Genomic DNA, 25589 nt, shown 5'->3' with positions numbered 1-25589 from the left:
ACCCCCAAATGCTCCATTCTCCTCAATGGAAGGGATATTCCCTTTCCAACCCACTGGGTTGGGCCTGGGCTTGATACTAAAGCCCCTCTCGGACTGGAACCTATCCCCCATGGCCCAGAAATCATCAAAAGGGCCCGACCATGAACTGTGTAAGCAAAAATGGAATGCATTGGGTGGAAAATGAGTCAAAGGGGACAGACGGGATGCGTCAACTTTGACACTCACCTGTGATGACCAACATTAAAGAATCCACATCGGCAAGTGAATGGAAAGCACAGGCAACCCTTCATTCTTTGAAGATAGAGACAATAAGTGACTATGCCAATCACTGACCGTCGAGAAACCACCCGGGAAGCCACGTAACATTAATGGTGTCAGCTCAGACACCACACCACCTTAAAGGCCATGTCTCTGGGTCAACTATGGGCGTGACACAAACCCTTGACAAAAGGTACGAGAATGTTCTCTGAAATCGCATATAAAATCCATGCTCTAGTTATGAATGAATCTTTCTGAACTCCTTTATTCTCCAGCTATTTTCTCAGACGAAATACTGACTTTGGTATCGGAGGCTCCCTAGACCACCACTGAGCCTATTTTTGTCTTTGTGATCGCAGGTAGAAATATCCCGACTTGAGTTGCAGGAACTTAGCCCAAACGTACGAAACATGACATTAACATATCACCTATAGCTTTTTCTCCCATTCCCAAGAACTTTGACAAGGGGATCCCCTATCTTCATTTTTTTTATCATGGGAACCGAAGCTTTATCCCGACTTCTCATCAAAGCAGAATCCACCAACCTCTTTCATGGAATCAAGATTTCACCTTCATGCCCTCCAATCACTCAACTCCTATTTGATGATGATCTCATCGTCTTTGCTAAATCAAACCTGCAAAAAGCAAACACTATCCAATTCACAATTCTCAGTTACATATTATGGTCTGGCCAAAGCATTAACAGTAGCAAATCCACTGCCTTCATTAGCAAAAACACTCCCCCTCAGACAACTTTGTACCTCTAGACACTCTGCAATTGCAAAATTACCAGCCAAAACAAAACATCTTGGACTACCCCTTCTCCTTCCAAAGAACAAAGACGAAGCTTTCAAAGCTAGAAAAAATCACATTACCTCAAAACTTGTAAGTTGGCAAGCCAAACTTCCCTCTTAAGTTGCAAGAACCACTCTTATCACATCGGTAGCATCAACCATCCATTCTTATAGCAAGTCCTCTTTTCTTCTCTCCAAAAGGTTTTGCAATGAATTTGACAAGATGTTTATGAGATTATGGTGGGGTTTCAAATTAGACAATGAATAGCACTTATTCTTGAAAAGTTGGGACTCCATCTATCTCCCAAAACCATTAGGTGGCCTAGGGATCCGAAAGATGCATAACTTAAATCTTGCTCTTCTATCTAAACTCAGCTGGCAGCTTAATGCAGACAATAATAAACTTTGGGCTATCAACATCAAAGCCAAGTATATAAAACATGATCAATTTTTAGATTCCAAAGTTAAGCCTATAGACTCCTGGTTTTGGAAAGGTCTAAGAAAAACCAAATCCATTATCTCACAGGGAGCCCACTTTGTTGTAAAGAATGGTTGTTCCATCGAAGCTTTTTGTGACAATTGGATCCATCTACATCCTCTAAACACTCTCAGTCTCAATCCAGAGACCTCAACCTTAGTTTCCACCTTCATCCAAAACAATGTTATCCTCAAGATTCACCTTCCCCAACATGATAACAATGATGAACTCATTTGGGCCCCTTTCCTTTCTAGCAAATTTTCCATTAAATCCACCTATAATCTCATCACCAAACACTCTTTACCCTTTCAACCCCTAGAAAACCCACAACGCAGTGGAAAAAACTTTGGAAACTCAAACTTCAAGCACGCCTCAAGCTCCTTCTTTGGAAAGTCTCTTAGAACTCTTTTCCTACAAAAAGCAACATTGCCTCCCGCCTCCAACTCACTACCTTTATCAATACCTCATGCTCCTTGTGGCAAACCTCTCCAGACACCTTGGAACACACATTTCTAAACTACCACTACTCTTGTGTGCATCAATCCCCCTGGCCTCTCAATATTGAACCATTCTCTACACAAACCATCCCCTCCGCATTAGACATATCAAACCAAGTCAATCGCCTTGCCAAAGAACACACCCTAGCTTGGCTGAAAAGCCTGAAATCCACCAATCAAAGCTATGGTCAACCCCCCTCTTGATTTCATGAAGATAAATTATGATTCTGCTATTTGAGAAAACTTTACTATCACTATAGGTATTTGCAGAAATTTTGAAGGGATCTCACTCAAGTCCTAGGTTAAATGCATTTGAACATCCTCTCCCCTTTATGGTGAAGCAAAAGGTGACTTGCTAGCGACTAAAGAAGCCCTAGTGCTCAAAGCTCACTCTATTATTCTTAAAGGTGACTCACTACTAGCTCATAATGCTTTTATAGATCTCTTTGCTGAAGTTGATTGGTCCATCCTCACCATTAGAGAAGATTGCAAAAATCATTTCAAGCTTCTCAAAGATTGGAAATTTGTTCATGTCTTCCGAAATGCCAACCATAAGGCATATGAGCTTGCTCAAAGGGTTGCTAACTCACCCATGTGTAATAGCATCACCCAAGATCCTGTCATCTACGACTCTCTATACTGGACCTATACGGGGTTTGATCTCCCTTAACTTTTCTATGCTCTTTGTATTAGACTCTTTGTTCTTTTTAATATACTGTTTGTTTGAAGAAAAAAAATAGAAGTTAGTTATAACCATGAGTATTATTATTTTATAACTTTTTAAACCACATAAAACGTTATAATCACATGAATATGCTACTTTTAAAAGTATTATGAAAAACGGATAATCGAAATATTATCTGTACTTGTAATTTTATTCATATAATTATATATATTGAGATATCAACTATTTACATAGTCAAGATTTTAAAATTCAAAATTTGAATTAAAAGAGAAAATAATAATAAAATGAGTTTGTCACTAAATTCGTATAATATTGTGAGTAATATTGTGAGAAATATTGTGAGAAATATTGTGCGTACATGTACTATTACTCAATCCAACCAAATTATTCTATTCTAAGTTGGTGTGTAAAGTATGCCATCTAAATCACTTAAATTATAATACTTGATTTATAAAATTTAAAATTTATGTTTCTAATCAAATTATACCAGATATAAACTTTACTAAGGTCCCGTTCAGTTAGTGAAATGAGATGAGATGATTTTATATGAAAATTGAATAAAATATTATTAGAATATTATTTTTTAATATTATTATTATTTTAAAATTTAAAAAAATTAAATTATTTATTATATTATGTATAAATACGTTCTGCCCACCGAATTTTGCATTTGAATATTTGCAACCCAATAATCCACGAGACGGAAAAAGTGAAAAAGGGCAAAAATACGTTTCTGCCTATTACTCAAGAATTGCCGTCTTTTGGAGTTTTAGGCGGGCCAAGTGAGTAGCCGCGCTCGTAAGGCAAATCGATCTGTTAGAAAGTATAAGAAGAGGGTCGACCTCGTAGTAGACGTGAAGGGAAATGGCAGTGGATTCAAATTTCGCGTCGTTGTTTGAGAAGCTTAAAGTTGAAGATCCATGGCTTCCTCCGAGGACTTGGGAATCGATCCCGTCCGAAAGCGGAGACGGAGGACCACGTTCTCTTTCCCATTTATCATCTTCCTCTCAGTCTCAGCCCCTCTACGACGCATCGACTCTCTCCGTAAGCCCCACTTCTCTTACATACATCGAGTCATCGTTGAGTCACTAAATTGTGCGAAATGCACCATTTAATTGGCATTTCGAAATGCTTTTCTGAATGATGAATATATTCATTTCCTGGTCGTTTTCTTACTTTGATGTAACCCATAAAGGTTGATGAAAAAGTTCGTTGAAATGTTATTCAGAAACCCAAAATAGCCACCCTGCTTCCACTCTAATTTGAAAAACACACCTCAAACATATTAGTAACTTTTTTTTTTGAGAGAAATCTTACGCAGGTAAGTTTACACGCCATTAGTGCAACTAGTTTCCACACCATTAGTGCAACCTACAATATTCTGATCTAAATATTTTGTACTAATCTCTGTAATACCTCGGAATATGTAAAGGAAGGTGGTGAATGAGATCTTGCATTACTTGGGAAGGAGAAGTTCTTGGCTATATAATGAATTTCAAGGGGCTCCAACCGTAACATTCAGTACTCCTTTTGAAGTATAGGCTTTAGTTGTAGCTTGGGCTTTGAGTTGTTATAAATAGTATTAGAGCCAATTCCAACTGGTTGTTACAGATGGTATCAAATCCAAATCCAAGTAGAAGCATGGGACTTGAGATGTGCCACCTATAATAGAATGGCTCAAAGAGAATGTCGGGAATTTAACATGAGAAGATTGTAATACCTCAGATTATATACAGGAAGGTGGCGAATGAGATTGCGCATTGCTTGTGAAGGATAAGTTCTCATCCTTTATAATGAATTTTAAGGGGCTCCAGTTGTGACATTGACTAGTCATTTTGGAGTATAAATGTGGTTTGGGCATTCCTTGGCTCGTTATACTTCCCTTTATAATGAAATTTAAGGGGCTCCAATTTTGACATTGACTAGTCCTTTTGTAGCATAGATGTGGTTTGGGCATTCCTTGTCATTATACTTTCAAATATTTGTTTTGTGCACTTTACACAAATTAATTACACATGTTTCTTTTGAGACTTCAATAGACATGTATTTTTTGTCAAATTAATGGATTTCGGTGAGTCTTTCTTCTATTCTGAATTTGTAAGCTAGAAATTTGACAATAAAATAAAGGTACAGCTATTTTTAGTATAGGTCTGTATATTCTTGTCTAAACTAATAGATGCAAACTTCTGGAGGTAGGAGGAAAGTATGGTGAGGTTGGCCATGTATGCACTGCAAGGTGTAAAATCTGCACTTATCAGCATTGAAAAGCTTTCTGCTGCCTTTTGTTCTGATCCAACTGATAGGACCTTCCATCAAATTCCAAGTTTATGGAACCGGTCTTCAAGTACTCATGCTTTGGGAAAGATCCTGAACTCCATTGGCTGCTCGGGTTCTCTAGTTTTTCTTCTCCATCAATTTGTAGACTACTTTACAAATTTGAATTCAGATGAAAGTTTGATGGGAAAGAGAGAGATATCTGAACCTGCAGAAAATCAAATTTATGGTGACAGTGAAGTGCACGACAAAAAGTGCCGTCCATACAGTCTTGTCAATCAGGCATTTGCTGCTGCAGTTGGAAAGGTTTTAGAAGGGTACATGTGTGCACTGGATACCTTATATGCATCAGTAGGTTTCAGACATTCATCAAGGAAGGTTGGTATGCATGCATCGTATATGGTAGGATGTTTTACCAGTGTTGTGCATTCTGAAATTACACTATTGGAGTTGTACCTGCACACAAAGGAGTTGAGGACGTGGATTGAAGCTCTGGGAAATATTTGTAACCTACATAATGTAGCTCTCTGCTTCTCGACATCTTCTTTCGAACACCTAAGTGCTAAAGCAACCTCTGGACTTTGTAACTTCTACAAAGGAGGGGATCTACTCACATATTTGTATAAACTGCTACAGGTTTGGTTAATTTTTTTCCATTGTGCTTGCTTAAATTATACTTCTTTTGCTCATTGGCTTAGTATTTTTGCATCCTTTTACAGGGCTTTAACCCCCCCCCCCCCCCCCCCCCCCCCCACTCTTAGGGACAAGATGCTACTTGCTCATACCATTGTGCAAAGATTCTATTAAGTAAACGTCTAAGCAAACTTTATGAATGAACTTAAGCAACATATACCGTGTCGTCACATGTCATAAAAACAAACCTAAAGAACATACTCTGTCCTTTAATGCCTTTAGTAGCAAATTGACCAAAATTCTATAAGCATTTATTATTAAGCTTCCTCTAGGTAATTACTTTGTCTCTAATTTCCTTGGCTTGTAGGATCATCATCAATGACAAATAATTAATACATAATAACAAAATGAGTAGAGTAATTTGTTTATAGATATATCATGCATTAAATAAGGTTATCAAATATTTATATCTTTGAGAAAACTATTTTTGAGAAAACTCTATAAAATCACAATATGAACATTGCACAGATGTCATAAAAAGCAATTTTCATTTGAACTTTTGCGTGCTCAATACACATCTATTTCTTCTGTGTGCGTTGGTGATTATAAGAATCTCAATGAAATTCTCGTGGCCAACAAGTGGAGTTGCATATAAGATACCAATAACACTAGGGGTGTAAGGTTTTTTGTTCTGGACCCAAAAAACCAACTAGTTTCAATCTGTCCGGACTGGACCAACTGGTTTTGATTGGTCTTAACTGGACAGATTATGGAACTGGTCGGTCTCGGTCCAAGAAAGTAAGGAAATCCGGTTTTCTGTCCGGTCTCGGGGTGGGGTTTTTTCACCCCGGGCCGGACCGACCAACTTTAATATATAAATTTTTTATATGATATTTTATAATTTTTTAAGTAGTTATATAAATTGAAAGCAAGTAATTATGTAATTTTCTTCTAACCTAATTATTTATGTTAGATTATATGACATATTAAAGGTTAAGAATTTTAAGACAAGGCATTAACTATTAATTATTGAAAATGCACATACCATTAACATTATTAATTTATTATACTCAATTAAAATACTAAATTAGTTAAGTATATACTTAGTTAGAAAGCTTAGATTAAATCATTCACTTAATTATTTTATTATTATTTGTTGTCAAAAAGTTGAAAAAAAGAAAAAAATGACCTTGATCGAAACACCTCGATAAGACCGACTGGACGGAACCAAAGCGGTCCGGTCTGGTCCAGAGTTTTGGTGGACCAAAAGAATCGGTTTGGTCTAAAATTATCCTCCAAGGCCGACCGGACCAATTACATCCCTAAATAACACTCGATAAATTATGGCACACTTGAGTGGGCAAATCTCCCTGGACCATATATTGATGGTCACTTTTCCCTTTTTGTTGCGGTACCATCTTTCATTCCTTTAATTCTTGTCTTTCTCACCCAAAAAAAAAAAAAAAAAAAAAAAAAGGAAACAAAATGAAAGCATGCAACTTAAAATATTTGAATAAACTTGTATTTGATAACATATCAATACAAGGTATGTCAAAAGAGACTTCCAAAGAAAGGGTAACAAGTTATAACTTGTATTAAAGACATTTTTTTAAAGTCATGACTGCAAAGTTGAAACAATAAGGGTATGCTCATATCTACTTACCCCACACCTTAGCTTCAAATAAAAAGAACTTCCCTTAAATCAATGTATCAATCTTATTTGTAAACTATCACTCTGCTAAATTATTTTCCACTATTTGGCCTTCTAGCACTTGTGCTTAAAACAATATGTTTTTTTTGTATGTAAGAAGAATTTATGAATCCAAATAATTAGGCAAAGCCCAAGTACATATGAAGTATACAAGAGAAAAACCTAATTACAAGAGCTGTGAAAAACAGCATAAAAGTCGGGTAGGTTTGGATAGTGAGATGAGAATTTTTAGTTTTAGATGAAAGTTTAAAATATTATTTTTTAATATTATTATTGTTTTGGGATTTGAAAAAGTTGAATAGAGATTTGAAAAAGTTGAATTGTTTATTATATTTTGTGTGGAAATTTGAAAAAGTTATAATGATGAGATGAGAATTTTATGTCTCATCCCACTTGCCAAACTTGCCGTAAAACTAGTCCCATTCAATACAATAACTGAAGCCCAAAGTAACAATGTATGGAAGAAAAAATATCTAATCCCTCCCATTGAACATTCCCTATTATCAAAACAACGACCATTCCTCTCATTCCAAGTACACCACAATAGACATAAATGCACCATCTTCCAAATAGCCGCAATTTGACGATTGCCCCAAATTCCTCTCCAACATGACAATAAATCTACCACCCTTACTTATCAAAAAAATAAATCTACCACCCTCCTAGGCACTACCCATGCAATACCAAGCCTAGTAAAAATTCCATCCCATAAAGCCTTAACCAAATCGCAATGAAGAAGAAGGTGGTCAGCTAATTCTTCATTTCTCAAAACAATGAAGAAGGCACCATCTTAAAACAATATGTTTTTTAATCTGTTTCCTCGTTTAGACTGTCAACATGATATTTTTATGCTTAAAAAAATTTTCATGATTGAGTCATCATTGTAAGCATGCTCTGATCATCTAATGCTCCCATGCTCCTTTATGTTGTTCAATTATATAAGAACTTGTCAATGAAAACTCACATAAACTGATCATTGATCCTAATTACATAAAATTTAAACAGTGTTTTATATAATTATTCTCTTGCTTTGCAAAATATACACAACCCTGATATTCGATATCCATAATCAAAATAAAGCACATGGTTGAATCAAATTATTCCCAAGGCAATGATGAAAAAGGCCCAAGGATTTTAGATATCGACTTCTTTGCTAATAGAGGCGATAAGATACAATCCTAAAGTACATAATCATCTTAGTTATTAAGCTAGGATTACCATTGAGATTTGTATCTCTTAGTTATAAGCTAGGATTACCTTTAAGATTTGTATCCCTCATCAACTTCCTCATCTACTTCATTCAAATTGATGGTCTAGACTAATGGTAATGGTTGAAATTGATATTTCGTATGTTTTTTTTCAAAAAACTACAAAAATGTTTTTTGCGCTTTCAGTTTGCTGAAAAAAGAGCCAATGAAACTTTTTGTATATGTGCTTCACTTTTTGTAAGCGAAGTACTTCGGCCATGATACTTTGCACTTAACTGCATTTTTGCCTACATTTTTCCTAACATAAACATCTTTTTAACATCAGTACATTTATATCACCACTATAGTGGTAGGTGGAACATAAAACATTGGAGTAAACTAGTAATTTATGTCATTTCATGTACGATACATTAAAAGGGACTTCCAAAGAAAGGGTCAATATATATCATTTACTAAAAAACACATTTTTCAAAAGTTATGTCATTGAAAATCTGAAAAATTAAGTGTATGATTATATCTACTCACCTCACCACTCACCTCCCTATTTAGATTCAAAAAAATCCTGAAACTAATGAAAATATTAACCTAGCAATCACTTGTAAACAATCAATGCCCTACACTAGTTTCCACATTCAGTCGCCTTTTTTCTTTCTTCCAAGAGAAAAAAACCAAGATTGGATGAGTATAAATTTTGATGGAGTTTTCTATAAAAGAAATAATCTTGCACTGATCTAATCATTCAAGAAGGATATGAAGGTTATTTGAAAACTAAATTTGAAATCTTGTTGAGAAGTCTTAAGAAAATTTGTAGAAATTTTTTTTCTGATTGGCACTGGGTGTCTAGGAATAGCATCCTAACTAATCCCAGGGGTGCACAGGCCCTCGACAAGGAGTTTTCCGCAAGTGCATCTTGGGTAATTTAAGGGGATAATCCCCTAGTCTGATGGCCCCTAGAAAATTTGTAGAAAACTCACCTAAATCACCAAGGAGAGGCACGTAGTATGGTTTATGTTAAGGTAAGGAAAGTAGCCGAAAAACTTTTTGTGTTGCTAAAAAGGGGTAGCAGAAAGGGCAAGTTATGGGAGAGTTGATTTGATAGGTTTAGGGTCCTATTTATAAGAGAACTTATGCTATTGCTGGGCTACATCAAAAACAGGGTTTTAACTCTTTATTGGACTAGGTTTCCTTAGAGAAAAGTTTGTGAACAACTCGTAGAACCTCTAGTAAAATCTGACAGCATGTATTTTTGGAAGAAAGAGTCTTAATTTTTATGGTTTATGCCTATAAAGGTTTATTGATAAGTATTTATCCCTAAAAGGCAGATTAGCCATAAAAAGAAATCATTTTTTAAAGAATTCCTAATGTTTTATTGATTCTTTTCTGGTTAACCTAATAGGATATGGGTTAGGCCTTGTTACTTTTTAATCCTAGGCCTTAAACAACCTTTTTAACACTTTTTAAAAGCCTATGAAAACCCACGAAAACTTAGGAGTAAAATACACAAACTGCATAATTTTCCAAATGGCTCCTTTTAAAGTTATGTGTGTGACAATTCCCCCCATTTGTTTCAATAGGTAATTTATTAATAAGTGCAAAAGGTGGAACCTAAGTACACAGGAAGTCTACAAGTGTAACATCTGTCAAGAAGAGGAAATAGATACAAGAGTCTTGTAGGTTCTGCCCATTGAAGTCAATAGTGACAGCTCACATAAGAAGAGTATTGATAAAAATCTACCCCAATATAAAAATCTCATCTTTAAGATTTCTGATTTCTTACCTGTTAGTTACTTCTCTCTCATGCTCATGTTAATTACTTCTCTAGAAAACATGCAAACTCTCAAAAAACTTTAAATCCAAACATAGTTTTAAAAAATCCCACTGTTTTAACAAAATCATCACAAAACCCATCTTAGAAATTTTTTCAAACGTTTCAGAAATTTTGAAGAAAGTCTTATGTCCAAACATCCTCGAAATGATTCCTTTGGATGAGATCTGTTACCATTGTGCATTTTTTGCTCAAGTTCTAGTGATTTCTGTACCAAACTCTGTTGATTGAATAACTTGGGATTTTGCTATGAACATTGTTCCCCTTTTTTGTGGATATCCCTTTTCCATCAGTTAAATAATGAGCAATTCTTAACCATATTTTTACGCTTTTGCTAATGACTATTTGGACCAAAATTGTTGTTTTAGGTTGCTGATCCTGCGCACCGTGCAGTACTCAAGTTTCTCTTTCATAGGTCATGTGAACCATATTGTGGTTTCATCAGATCATGGATATTTAAAGCTGAGATTAGTGATCCTTATGGGGAATTTATAGTAGAATATGCAAACAATATACCACCTAATCCACATGGTAAAGCTGGCATATCTGTTGACTTCCCATTGTCAAATATCAGGGTATTGTTGTCTATTGTAACTTTGAACTTGAGCTGAGAAGCTTTTCTGTTTTTCCCCATATTTTAGTTTTATTCTAAAAGTTAATTATCATTGTTTAACCTCAGGAGCGAGATGCAGTTGCTATTCCTTGTTTTCTAAAGGACTTCTTAATTCCGCTTGTCAGAGCTGGTCAGCAGGTTCAAGTGATAATGAAATTGCTTGAATTGTATGTATTTGTTTCCACTGGGGACCATACTTATGAGGATTTTCTTCCGTGCTGGAGTGGTTTTTCAAGCAGTTATCCGTCTTATACATCTCCTGTAACTTTCTGCAAAGCTAATGTAGAAGCCATGGTACTGGCAAGAGACAGTTACTACAAAATGATCCAGGAAAAGCTAGAATATCTTTTGGCAAAATTAGAGTTTAGATATGATCAGGTAATTCCACTAATACTTGAGATTCTTTTAGTAGTTTGTGTTTTCTGCTGCATGATGTTAATATATGCTAAACTATGCTGCAAAAACTTGGAATTCTCTAATATCATTTATATTGTTATCTTATGTTATTGTCTGCTATATGCTTTGGTTCAAATACCTATTCGTTTATTTAACATTCATGGTTCGGGCTTGCTATAAATTATAAATTCTCCTGCAAATCCACAGGCATTCGTGATGCTTTGGTTTATTTTCCCTGTGATAAATATTGAATTCTTATTATTCCTAAATAAAATTATCCTGCCTATTATTTTGTATTTTGGTGAATTTGATGCTTTTAAGTGCATTTTTCATGCAATGGAGTGTTAATTATCAACCTAGCATGAGACCATCATTCCACTTTTGAATTTTTTTTGATAGGTAAGAATATTCCACTTTTGAAAATTTAATTATGTGTTGTACTAATGCTTTTCCGTTGTTAGTCTGTGACAATTGTATTTCGCTAAGGTTAGGAATATTACTTCACATTTCACAGAGAGTTTGGTAATAAGAGTTCAAACTTTATAAAACTACAAAATCATCAATTACTTTATTATACATTGAAGTAATAAATGTAATAATTTTGACAGGCCAAAATAATGGAAAAACCTTAATGTTTGAACTGGCTTTGGCCTGGAGACTCTGTCATCGTTACTTGGGACATTTTAAAATTCCTAAAAATTGTGTCAAATAGTCAAGAAGTGGTACATCACACAGTAAAATGTTTTTAAGCTGGATTTTCTTTGCAATATTTATGAATCAGATGTAATATCACACACTTATCATACGGTAATTAATCTTTAAACTTATTGTGGCCCACATGCATCTTTGCGTGTCTAGGCTGTGCACTGGTTTCACTTCCTATAGTCAACAAGGAGAATGTCTTGTAAGAGCCATTTCCCATAGGCACAAAATGCTATATATATATATTTTGATTAGTAAACAAATTTTAATTTTTTTTTGACAGGTGAAAGAGGTTTTATTGATCCACGTAAATAGGCAAAGCGTGAGTACACAGGAAGTATACCAGAAAGAGCCTAATTACAAACAACGTGCTACGGAGAGTAGCGTAAAAGTCAGTAAACAAATTTTAATTTATAATAAAGACAGGCATAGCCCAAGTGCACGGGACATATATTAGAGCATCACATATGCATGATAATCTAGTGATACAAGAAATTCATGAAAGTTCATGCCATTAACATCAATTACAATTGTCAAATGGAATAAAGTAATAAAAAAGACAATTCTAAATTCTTCTAGACTACTCACAATCTTCAAAGCTTTGATCATTCCTCTCCCTCGAAAGAAACCGCCATAGACATATCGGAACCATATTCCATATTGCTGCAATCTGTGAATTGCCCCAAATGTCTCTTCAAGAAAATGGCCCCAAATGTCTCTTCAAGAAGCTTGAGGATCGATCACCCTTCTCGGTATCCCCCAATCTAAACCCATCTTAGCAAAGATTTATTTTTTTAAGGTCATGTCAATCTCACAATGAAATAGTATATGATAAACGAACTTTCCACTCTTTTTGTACATGCAACACCAATTCATGACAATGACTTGGCGTTTCTTAAAGTTGTCTAAAGTGAGGATCTTCCTGTAGGAAGCTGTCCATGCAAAGAAGAGCCTAGCTTTGGAAGTCTACTCGGGTTGGCTTCTTTGCTCATACTTTTCCACAAGAATGGATTTGCATTATGTGTGTTAAGGGGTTGGTAGAAACTAGGAAGATTGAACGATGAACTTCCCTTTCTTGAAGAGGCACCATGAAATTTTATCTTCATCTCCTCCCTCATTCGAGTAGAACCCACAAGATTGTAGAATTCCGAAAAGCATCAACTTCCTGATCGAGTATCCCTAAAGGATGTAATATTCCATTGGGGTACACCATTGGATAAGACTAAAAGGCAAGCAATCAAGGCTTCTTGCATTCTTGCTGTACTGAAGATATTCGGATAAGCTTCCTTGAGTTCCCTATCACGACACCGTATGTCATGCCAAATATCCAATTTACCTTTTGAATCAAGGAACATACTGTGGTCCATTTTACTAAATGAAATTTGAACTCATTGTCCACTTTACCAAATGAGGTCATCTTACTATAAGCTTCCATTATGAAAACAAAAAATAATGGAGATGGAGGTTCACATTGTCTCAAGCCTCAGGAGCTTGTAAAAAAATCCATTGGTGTGCCATTAATCAAAATAGAGAAGTATGTGATAGAGATACAATATTTGATCCATGAGCAACATTTCATACCAAAGCCACATCTCTCGAGCATATAAAGGAAGAATCTCCAATTTACTCGATTGTAGGCCTCTTCCATATCTAGCTTGCATAAAAGCCTTGACTCTTTTGTCCTCAGCCTACTATCTGAGTATTCATTAGCGATTAGCATCGAGTCAAGAAATTGCCTACCTCTTACAAAGGCACTCTGAGATATTGATATTTATCTTTTCTGTCAAAGTTGGTCTAAATACCCTTTACTGAGGGTTTGCTTTCATTATATAAAAGAGAATATACAATATTGTTGCCAGATTTTATGCTATACAAGGTCAGTATTTATAGCCTAATTTACAGCAATATCTAATCTAGCTAAAAAAGGAAATTATCACTAAAAATACAATAAATATTTCCCAAATCATATCTCCGTAAATTATAATCAAATTCCAAATCAAATCTCATAATATCCTAAATTATCTCCGTAACATTCCCCCTCAAATTGATGCTGGTAGATCAAGAAGCATCACTTTGTCAACCAAGAACTGATTTCGGTGCCGAGAAAGAGTTTTAGTGAATATGTCGGCAATATGATGTTCAGTAGAAATGTGAGGAAGAGTAATCACATGTTTGTCAAAGGATTCACGTATGGAACGACAATCGACTTCGATATGTTTCGTAGGCTCATGGAAGACAGGATTAGTGGCGATCTAAATAGCACTGATATTATCAGCATGAAGAGGAGTGGAATGAAGCCGAGGAAAACCAAGTTCACCCAATAACCCACGAAGCCATGTGATCTCAGAGCATGCGGATGACATAGCACGATACTCAGACTCAGTGGAGGACTTGGAAACTTTGTCTTGCTTCTTACTCTTCTAAGAAATTAGTGCATTGCCTAAAAACATGCACCAACCAGTGACAGAGTGACGAGTATCTGCACATCTGGCCCAATCAGCATCACTATACCCCACCAACTGTAAGGAAGATTCCTTAGGAAAGAACAACCCGCGGGTAGAGGTGCCTTTCAGATATCGGATAATGCGGCGGAGAGTGGCTAAGTGAAGATGTCGGGGGGCCTACATAAATTAACTGACCTGCTGCACAACAAAAGAAATGTCAGGACGAGTAATTGTCAAGTAGTTCAAACTCCCAACGAGTTGTCGATACAAAGATGGATTTGATAGAAGCTCGCCTTCCTCCTGAAGAAGTTTAAGATTTACCTCCAAGGGAGTAAGAACAGAGTTACCTGATTGGAGACCAGCTAATGAAATCACTTTCTGCGTGTATTTGTGCTGGTGTAACAATGTACCAGTTAGAGTAATCTGCACCTCAAGGCCAAGAAAGTACTGCAGGGGACCAAGATCTTTCATGTGAAAAGAGGCCTTGAGATGCTGTTGTAATTGTTAATTAACTTAGTATCAGAGCTAATAATCACAATGTCATCAACATATACCAGAAGCAAAACAATTCCTGCAGAAGTCTTGCAAAGAAAAAGAGAGGAATCAAACTGACTCTGAGTAAAATGAAAAGCAAGTAGGGTAGAGCGAAATTTATCAAACCATGCACGCGAAGCCTGTTTCAGTCCATACAAGGATCGGCGTAGCCGACAAACCTCTGGGGAAGGTGTAACAAACATGCTGGGAGGTGGAGACATATAGATTTCTTCCTTTAGATCCCCATGTAGAAAAACATTCTTCACATCCATCTGCTGGAGAGACCATCCCTGCGATGTAGCAAGTGCTAAGATAGTCTGTACAGTAGTTATTTTGACAACATGTGCAAATGTCTCTTCATAATCAATACCATACTCCTGTCGGTTCCCAAGAGCCACGAGACGGGCTTTATATCTGTCCAGTGAGCCATCAGACCGAAACTTGACTGAGTACACCCATTTACTGCCAATAGGTTTGACACTAGAGAGACAAGTCATAAGATTCCAAGTGTGATTATCTTGAAGAGTTTGGATTTCTTCTTGCATGGCTTGCTGTCAACATGCTTAAGTGATTGCCTGGATATACGAGTGAGGAACAGAAACAGTGTCGAGAGTGGCAGTAAGTGAGGTATGAGGAAAACCATACATATCCGGTAGATGTATAACCCCGGTGGAGCGTCGAGGTATAGGAACCGCAAAATCAGATGATGGATCAGTGTTTGGAAGGCTTTGAAGGAGGACGTCTATGATACACTACACCTGGTTTTAATCGCTCAATAAAAGAAGACACATCATCAAAAGCGGGTAGAAGAGTAATAAGAGGATAAAAAATGACCTGAGACTGAAAGAAATATTGATTTTCGAAGAAAATCACATTTCGAGAGATCCAGAATTTGTTTGCATGAGCATCATAACAAACAAATCATTTCTGAGTAGGACTATTGCCCATAAAGGCACAAGTGACAGACTAGGCATCAAGCTTGTGACGCTCAACAGGTGGCAGATGAACAAAACAAACACTTCCAAAAGTATGAAATGATTGATACGCAAGAGATATGCCAAATAATTGAAAATAGGGAGAATCATAATTTAGAGTGGCAGTAGGCAAACGATTAATCAAATAGACAACAGTAGATAAAGCTTCTACCCAGAACTAAGAAGGTACAGAAGAATCAATCAACAAAGTACGAACGACATCTAAGAGATTACGATTCTTACTCTCAGCGACTCCATTTTGTTGAGGGGTATAAGGACAAGAACGCTGGGAAGTGATCCCCTTTTGCTGAAGAAAAGCTTGAAAAAGAATGAGACATGTACTCCCCCTTGAGTTGGAACGTAAAGTTTTGATACAAATATTGAACTGTCTTGACAAGTGCAACAAATTTTTGAAAGACAAAACACGTTAGCTTTAGAACGGAGAGAATATATCCAAGTGAATCGACTATAATTGTCGATAAATGTCACAAAATAACGATACTGACCCTAAGAAATAATAGGACTCACACCCTAAATATCAGTATGCACAATCTCAAAGCAATTAGAAGCATGACTACCATGCGCAGGAAAAGGTAAATTTTTACTTTTACCAAGACGACAAGTAGCACAATCAAAAGATATAGGAGAAGAGGAAAAATAATCTTTATTGCCCAGAAAACCATGTTTCATAAGATGGGCCAAGATAACAGAATTAGGATGACCCAATTTTTTATGCCGGACTTCATCATTATTGGCCATAGCCGTACAAGCAAGTGAAACAACATTAGAAATAGAAAACTATAAAGGAAATAAATGTCCCACTTTAGGCCCCTTCGTGATTACTGTCCCCGACATCTGATCCTGCACAAGACAACCATCACGAAAAAAATGAACATCACAGTTTTTATCTACCAATTGTCCAGCAAAAATCAAATTGGTAGACAAGCCAGGAGAGACAAAAACCATCGCGAAATGAAGAACCCAAATTACCAACAGCAGTAATAGGAAGAGTACTGCCATCAACAATCTGAATATTTTGCGTGCCTCTATACTTACAAACACCATGGAGACCCGTCGTATTAGCAGTTATATGATTAGAAGCACCTGAATTAACAATCCAAGAAGTTGAGTTAGTACCTGTACCTTGCAGGCCTAAGGTTGTAAAAGTAGACACAATCATCTGTTGGACCATTGTTAGTGTAAGAACAGATGAATCAGAGCTTACAGTGGGGGGTGCAGAAGAAGTTCAGTAGATTGAAAGGCATGAGATTGGCAATTCTGAGGCTGCACTTGACAGTCTTTGATGATATGACCCTCTTTCTTGCAGTAGTTACAAACTTTCCTAGGACAGTTGTGAGCAATATGACCAAACTCCTTGCAATTGAAACACTACAACTTGTTCCTCTCTCTCCCTTGTGCCGCATAGGCTACATTCACAACCTCAGAAAGGACATTCTCAGAAGTCATACCCATCTGAGTGGATAACTGCTGTTTTTCACGCAATAAATCTCTCAAACAAATATCCAAAGAAGGAACCAGATTACAATTCAATAAACCGGCTCAAACAGGCTCAAATTCAAGTCGAAGTTTCATAAAAAATTGATCGCGTTGACTCTTAGCATGAACCGCTTGAAGAGCCGCGAGTGCCATAGGGGGAACCTTAGCATGAACAATAGTAGAATACTCGCTCCAAAGATTAAGAATATCATAATAAAATTGCTCAATAGTCAAATTACTTTGATTGTAATTACTAATTTCCAACTCCAATTGAAATTTTCGAGCACTGTAGCCTTGGTGATAAATACGATGCAGGTAGTCCCACATAGCCTAAGCTGTAGTAAAACATCGAATGTTTGTGACAAGATGGGGCTCAATCGTCCCCAATAGATAGGAGATCACCTTAGCATCCTTGACCTCTCATTAGGCAAGTTCCTTTTCATCAGTGGGAGCTCGAACCGAACTATCAATATGATTTGATAATTCTTTCCCTTTCAAGAACATTTTAAATTGAAATTCCCACGTAGAAAAATTCTTTCCAGTAAATCGTACAATAGTATTTTCAATAGACGTGAAGAAAGCCTACTAAAAAAGATCAGCCCAAGCAGTCAAAGGAAATAACAGTAAGCCCAAATCAAATCAGTTCCAACTCCAAGTGAAATAGAGGCCCAAACATGCAATACAAAGAAGAGAAGCCCACAGACATAGAAAAATAATTAACAAATGCCAAGCACAAAATAATCGAATACCTGCCCAGCACCTAGCACAGACGACAACAGAAGTTGCCGATCACGTCACCACCACCATAGAACTTACCGTGTACCACAGAGAGAGCCGACGTGCCCACAACCACCCACAGACAACATTGACAACCAGCGGAATGGCAAACTTAGAAGGATGAACACCACAGAGAGCTTCGACTCTCAACCAGGAACCAGGAAAAAAAAACTTGCGGAAATAGGAAATTTTTTTTTCCCGCCGACAACTCACAAACTCTCACGAACAGCAATGGAAATCGCACACCAGATATTAAGACCATAGAGATTGAAAACAAAGTAGGGGCTCTGGTACCTTGTCAAAGTTGGTCTGAATACCCTTTACCGAGGGTATGCTTTCATTATGCAGAAGAGAATATACAATATTGTTGCCAGATTCTAGGCTATACAAGGTAAGTATTTACAGCCTAATTTACAGCAACATCTAATCTAATTAGAAAGGAAATTATCACCAAAAATACAATTAATATTTCCCAAATCATATCTCCATAAATTATAATAAAATCCCAAATCAAATCCCATAATATCCTAAATTATCTTTGTAACATTTTCTAACACCATGCTCAATCCATTTGCCAAGATTTTCAAGAGGATTTTGTACATTCCACTCACCAAGCTAATGGGACGATAATCTTTTACTTTCGTCACACCTAGGTTTTTGGGAATGAGAGCAATGAAGGTTGTATTTAGACTCTTCTCAAATCTTTCATTTTCATGGAACTCGTGTAAGACCCACATGATATTATGTTTGATCACTTCTTAACAAGTTTGAAAGAAAGTAATAGAGCAGCCGTCTAGGCCTGGAGCTTTGTCGTCCACTATACTTTTTAACACTTTTTGGATTTTCACCTCTTCAAAAGGCCTCTTGAGTCAACTTGCTTCTTGTGAATCGAGAGCGTCAAAAGTCCATCTAGATTTGGTTTCCAAGAGAATTCTTCCGAAAGCATTTTCTCATAGTAGTTGACTATATGATCCATCATCTTAGGTTGGTTTGAGGTAAAAATCCTCTCCACCATCAACGTCTGTATGGCATTGTTTCTCCTGTTCGAATTAGCCATCCAGTGGAAGAACTTGGTGCATGTATCCTCCTCTTTCAACCCTAAGGCTCGTGATCTTTGTCTCTGAGATATCTCCTTTAATAAAGAAATCCTCTCATGTTTTGTAGTCAATTGAGTTTTACGAACCCTCTCCACGTAGGCACGTCCCTCTCCCGCTCTACATCCTCCAATTCCTTGAGTTCCTCCATGAGGGAATTATATTGGAATTCCACATTGCCAAACATCTGCTCATTCCAAGCCTTCATGTCTATCTTCAGTGCCTTCAATTTGCATGCCATGATATAGCTTGGGTTTCCTTGGAATTGATAAGAAAACCACCATTGCCTGACTCTGTCAATGAAGCCCTCTAAGGAGGATGGGAAAGTGATCTAAACACATCCTAGGGAGTCACTTTTGAATAAGGTATGGATGATAAGCTTCCCAATTAGAGGATACCACAAATCTATCAGTCCTCGACCAAGAAGGCTGCTCTTGATTACTTGACCAAGTGAAAGTGCCATCTGCAAGAGGAATATCTTGTAGATCTTGCACAAAGATGAAGTCAGAGAAGTCTACCATTGCTGAATTGTAATTGGAACCATTTGATCTTTCACTTGGGAACCGGGTGATGTTGAAATCACCACTAATAAACCAAGGTACTCCCATATGCCACATAGTCCTACTAACTCATCCCATAATAGCCTTCTTGCTTGATCAAGATTTGGACTATAAACACTTTCAAAGGGCCAATGATATCCATTCTCAATATTCTTGAACGATCAAGCCGTTGTGAATTCCACCACACAATCTACCATCTTTTCCACCACCCTTTTATCCTGCATGACCAATATGCCCCTAATATGCACCCTTGGGATTAGTCGGGACGTTGTTCCTGGACACCCGGTGCTAATAAAGAAAAAAAAAAGCCCCAAAAGCTCCAATGGAAGTCAAGTAGGGCCAACCCACTTGATTATTATTTTTTTTGATAAGTAGCCCACTTGATTAAATACAACCCCACAAACTCATTATGCTTAAGAGAATGAACTCCAGCTTCATCTCCTGTAAATATACCATGTCAAAATAATGGGACATTGTACGAGAAGATATAATGGTGTTTGTTGAATTTCATTCTTATATGAGATTTGAGAAAAGTTTTAATGTGACTTTCATTGCACTCATTCCATAAAAGGTGGGGCTGTGGAGATGAGAGATTTTAGGCCTATTAGTTTGGTTAATGGAGTGTATAAAATCATTTCTAAGGTGCTGGCCAACCGCTTGAGCAGGGGTGATGGAGAGGATTAATGTGAAATCTCAAAATGCTTTTGTAAGGGGGAGACAAATCCTAGACTCTGTATTAATTGCAAATGAATGTTTGGAGAGTAGAATTAAAATGGGGGAAGCGGGAATTTTAATTAAATTAGACATGGAAAAAGCTTATGATCATATTAGTTGGGAATTCCTTTTGTGTTTGCTTAGGAGATATGGATTTGGAGAAAACTGGTGTTTGTGGATTAAGCAATGTATTTCGACGTCGAGATTTTCAATTTTGGTGAATGGCTTGCCAGTTGGATTCTTTAACAGCTCACATGGCTTGAGACAAGGTGATCCCATTTCTCTCTTCCTTTTTGTTATGATTATGGAGGCTTTAAGTAGAATGATTGAAAAGGCGGTGGATGGTAACTTTATATCGGGGTTTGTGGTGGGTGATGAGTCCCAAAATTGGTTAAAAGTATCTCATTTATTATTTGCTGATGATACTTTGATATTTAGTGAGCCTAATACTGATAATCTTCGTGCTTTAAGAGCTTTATTGCTGTGTTTTGAAGCTGTCTTGGGGTTAAGAGTAAATTTATCCAAATCTGAAATTGTTCCCGTTGGTTCCATTCAGAATATTTCAGATCTGGCTAATGCATTGGGTTGCAGGATTTCTTCGCTTCCTATGAGATATCTCGGTCTTCCATTGGGGGCTTCGCATAAATCAGTCATTATTTGGGATGGGGTGATTGAGAAAATTAAAAAGAGATTAGCTGGTTGGAAAATGATTTACTTGTCTAAAGGGGGAAGATTAACATTGATAAAAAGTACTTTGTCAAATCTTCCAACTTATTTTCTTTCTCTTTGCCCATTGCCGGCAAGGGTAGAAAGAAGAATTGAGAGTTTGTATCGGAATTTCTTGTGGGGTGGTAAAGGAGAAGAAATAAAGTTTCATTTGGTTAGTTGGAACAAGGTTTGTCAACCGATTTCTTGTGGTGGTTTGGGGATAAAAAATTTGAGGTTGTTTAATAAGACACTACTAGGGAAATGGCTTTGGAGATATCCTATGGAGAGAAATGCCTTGTGGAAAAACATTGTTGATGTTGAATATGGAAGTTTTGGGGGGGGGGGGGGGGGGTTCAAAAGAAATACGAGGTGCGTATGGGGTGAGTTTGTGGAAGTTCATTCGAAAAGGTTGGGGAATTCTCTAATCATATTAAATTGAAGGTGAGATGGGAAGATGATTCTATTTTGGCATGACATTTGGTGTGGGATTCTAACAAATTTCTTTGACTGAAACATATCTTATCCAAGATTTGAATCCCTTTAGGATAGAAAATCAGATTTTGAATGGCAAATTTGGTGTAATCTATTTTTGGCTACTTAATGAATGAGAAGGAATAGATAAAACATAGGAATTAATTCAAATAAATATAATCCACTAATAGATTCTATGCTTAAGTTGGATTTTCCTTCTCTCTTTCGGATTGCTAGGGATCAAGATGCAGCTGTGGAACATTCTTTCTCATGTATTGATAATAATATTCAGTGGAATGTTGACTTTGTTAGAAATGCTAATGATTGGGAAGTGAATGATGTTACTGCTTTTTTGGAGAGACTTTATAGTTCAAAGGTGATGCCGGGAAGATAGGATAGTATGTTGTCGGTTCATGCAGGAAATTCCAAGTTCTCCGTTTCTTCTTTTTACAGAATTTTAACTTGTAACAGGAGCTGCGAGTTTCCTTGGAAAAATATTTGTAGAGTGAAGGTACCTTCCAAGGTGGCTTTTTTCAGTTGGGTGGTATCTCTTGGCAAAGTTTTGATCCCTGATAATCTTAGGTGGAGAGGTATGTGCATAGCTGATTGGTGTGTCATGTGCAAGAAGGATGGGGAATCTGTTAATCATCTCTTTCTTCACTGTGATGTGGCCTTGTCTTTGTGGAACGAGGTTTTTAACCGGACAGGTTTGCTTTGGGTGATGGCTAAGGATGTAGTGGATCTATATGCAGGTTGGTATGGATTAAAGGGAAGAAAGAGTGCTGCTGATATATGGAAGATGATTCCTTCTTGCTTGATGTGGTGTCTATGGATTGAAAGGAATGGGAGATGCTTTGAAAACAAAGAACGCTCGATGGGTGAACTTAGGGATTTTTTCTTTAATACTTTGTGTTTGTGGGCTAAAACTCTTGTAATGGATAATGTTAACTTTCTGAATTTGTATTAGCTTTTCTTTTGTTTTTAGAGAGATGTAGGTATTTCCTTTGTATACGTCCTGTGTACTTGGACTTTGCCTATTCTTGGGAATAAAGTTTCTTATTAATTATCAAAAAAAAAAAAAAAAAAAAAATACCATGTCAACTTTCCAATCACGAAGCTGGTTATGAATTTTGAGACACTTTTCCAACTTGTTTAGTCTCCTTACATTTCATGAGATGATTTTGAGCTTTCATAAAACCACATTCGACACCCGACCCTTTGTCATCTTCCGAATAGTGCTCCCTTCTCTTGTTTCGTAGCTCACCAACCAGGTAAGCCTTTTTAGTTCTCTCTCTCTCTCTCTCTCTCTCACTCTCTCTCTCGCTGAAGTAGAATTAGCAGTTGAGTACAACTGGGACTGTCCAGCTTTAGTGGCAATAAGAAGAGCCATGAATTTGTCTTTGAATTCCTCATTTTTTTTATAGGTAAAAGTAAAATTTTATTGAAATAAAGACATTGTCGAAGTACACTAGAAGTATACACGGAGCATGTCTAATTACATCTAGGTACTAGTAAGAGATACAAGCAGGTCATGAAAATTGTCTGTATTACAAATAATGGCCGAAGCCCAAGAAAGTAAAGTATTGTAGAAGAATCACTTCAGCTCATCCAAAGAAAGCTCCATGTCTTTAAAGCACCTCTTATTTCTCTATTTGTGCATTCCCCCCAATTCCTATCGAATACTCCAGAATATACCTAACTCTTCTGGGAATGACCCTAGCCACCCTTGTCCTATTAAGAATCTCATTCCTTAAACACCTGGCCACCTCACAATGTAATAATAGATGATTCATTGATTCCCCATCACTCTTGCACAAAAAATCCAATCTGTTATGATAAGACAAAGTTTTCTCAGATTATCCGATGTGAGGATCTGCCCTAGAGATGCAGACCATACAAAGAAAACGATCTTAGAAGGTACTTTACATTGTCATATAGCATTCCAAAGAAAATTATGATCATTAGATACTCTCAAGAGGGCCTTGTAGAAAGAGCGCACCGAAAATTTGTTATTTCCATTCAAATATCAAATCATCCTATCCTCCATCTCACTGCCCATTGAAATTGCATATAACGAGTCAAAGAAATCAACAAACATATCCAACTCCCAATCATGAGCAGCTCTCGAGAAACTTACATTTCAATGGACAACACCATTAGATATTACCACTAAGTCAGCCACAACAACCTCTTTGTCGCAAGAAATCTGGTAGAGCGTGGGAAACACTTGCTTTAAGACCCTTTCATCGCACCAGACATCACGCCAAAAATAAACTCTATTACCTTTTCCAATTGCAAATCTAAAACACTTGGAGAATCTTCCCCATCCAGCTTTAATGTTTTTCCACAAGGCCACACCATGTGTCCCTCTAACTTCCTTAGAACACCATCCCCCCATCATACTCTCATACTTAGCATCTATGACTTCTTGCCATAAACCTTCCCCTTCCTTATGGTATCTCCACGACCATTTCCCCAAAAGTGCTTTATTGAAGACCCTCACATTGCGCACCCCCAACCCACCACATGGAATTGGTGAGTAAATTTTATCCCAACCCGCAAGATGGAACTTAATTTCTTCTCCCATGCCTCCCCAAAGAAAGTTGCAAAACATTTTCTCCATACAAGAAGCCACACTTGCAGGTAATGGAAAAAGGGATAAGAAATAAGTAGGGAGGTTAGATAGAGTGCTCTTGATAAGAGTTAATTGAACACCTTTGGACAAATATAGCCATTTACACCCAGCCAATCTTCTTTCAATTCTTTCTAACACACCATCCCAAATGGTTTTTGTCATGAAAGCAGCCTCCAACGGGAGGCCAAGATATTTCAAAGGCCAATATATTTGTCAAGTCCAAGATATTCTGTACAACACCCACGGGAACCATTTCAGACTTTGAGAGATTTACCTTCAAGTCTGAAACCGCTTTGAAGCGAAGTAACACAACCCTCAAGTACTGCAAATAATCGTTGTGCGGCTTGCAAAACAAAAGTGTGTCATCAACAAAGAGAAGGTGAGATATAGTAACCCCACCCACTAAAAACCTTGCAAGAAAACCTCTATTCATTGCCATTCTCAACGTTCAACTTAGTGCTTCCATAACAACAACAAATAGCAAGGGGGAGAGAGGTTTTCTTGCCGTAGTCCCCTAGAGATGTTAAAGAATCATTCCGGTGCTCCATTCACCAAAACCGAGTAACGAACCGTAGATATACAATGCCTAATCCGTGATATCCATCGATCCCCAAATCCTCACCTCCCAAGTAAATAGCACAAAAAATCCCAATTAATATGGTCATAAGCCTTTTCCATGTCTAACCTGCACAAAAGCCCGGGTATGCCCTCCTTGATTCTACAATCCAAGCATTCGTTGGCTATCAATACTGAATCCAAAATTTGTCTCCCCTTCACAAATGCAGTTTGAGATTTTGAAATAATACTGCTCATAACTGTGTTCATGCGACGGGCAAGCACCTTTGAGATAATCTTATATACTCCATTTATAACACTAATAGGCCGAAAGTCTTTCACATCCACAACACCAACTTTCTTAGGGATAAGAGCAATAAAAGACGCATTAGTGCTTTTTTCAAATTTACCAAAGGTGTATAGTTCCTGAAAAACCAGCAAAATATCTCCACCCACTACATCCTAGCAATCGTGATAAATAGCCATCGAAAATCCATCCGGACTCGGGGCTTTATCCTTAGCCATCCCACGAATCACCCGAAAAACCTCCTC

At 37.1% G+C, this 25589-nt stretch overlaps 1 protein-coding gene and 1 long non-coding RNA gene across 3 annotated transcripts in view; both read left to right on the top strand.

Annotated features, from left to right (window-relative positions):
• The first annotated feature begins 3423 nt into the window (after positions 1–3423).
• LOC121239342 overlaps positions 3424–25589 on the top strand; it is a 63417-nt gene continuing 41251 nt past the window's right edge. For both annotated transcript variants that reach the window (XM_041136579.1, XM_041136578.1), the window contains exons 1-4: positions 3424–3756; positions 4909–5622; positions 10732–10938; positions 11043–11354. In XM_041136579.1, the coding sequence (XP_040992513.1) occupies positions 3577–3756; positions 4909–5622; positions 10732–10938; positions 11043–11354 (1413 nt within the window). In that variant the 5' untranslated portion in view covers positions 3424–3576. The remainder of the gene's footprint in view (positions 3757–4908; positions 5623–10731; positions 10939–11042; positions 11355–25589) is intronic.
• Positions 14089–21829, top strand: LOC121239343. Its single transcript, XR_005935290.1, has 3 exons — positions 14089–14476; positions 17254–17259; positions 21818–21829. It is a non-coding gene; the product is annotated as an uncharacterized LOC121239343 (long non-coding RNA).

This window comes from Juglans microcarpa x Juglans regia, chromosome 7D (genome assembly GCF_004785595.1).
Source record: "Juglans microcarpa x Juglans regia isolate MS1-56 chromosome 7D, Jm3101_v1.0, whole genome shotgun sequence".
Lineage (NCBI taxonomy): Eukaryota > Viridiplantae > Streptophyta > Magnoliopsida > Fagales > Juglandaceae > Juglans > Juglans microcarpa x Juglans regia.
This window is presented reverse-complemented; position numbering and strand designations above follow the sequence as displayed.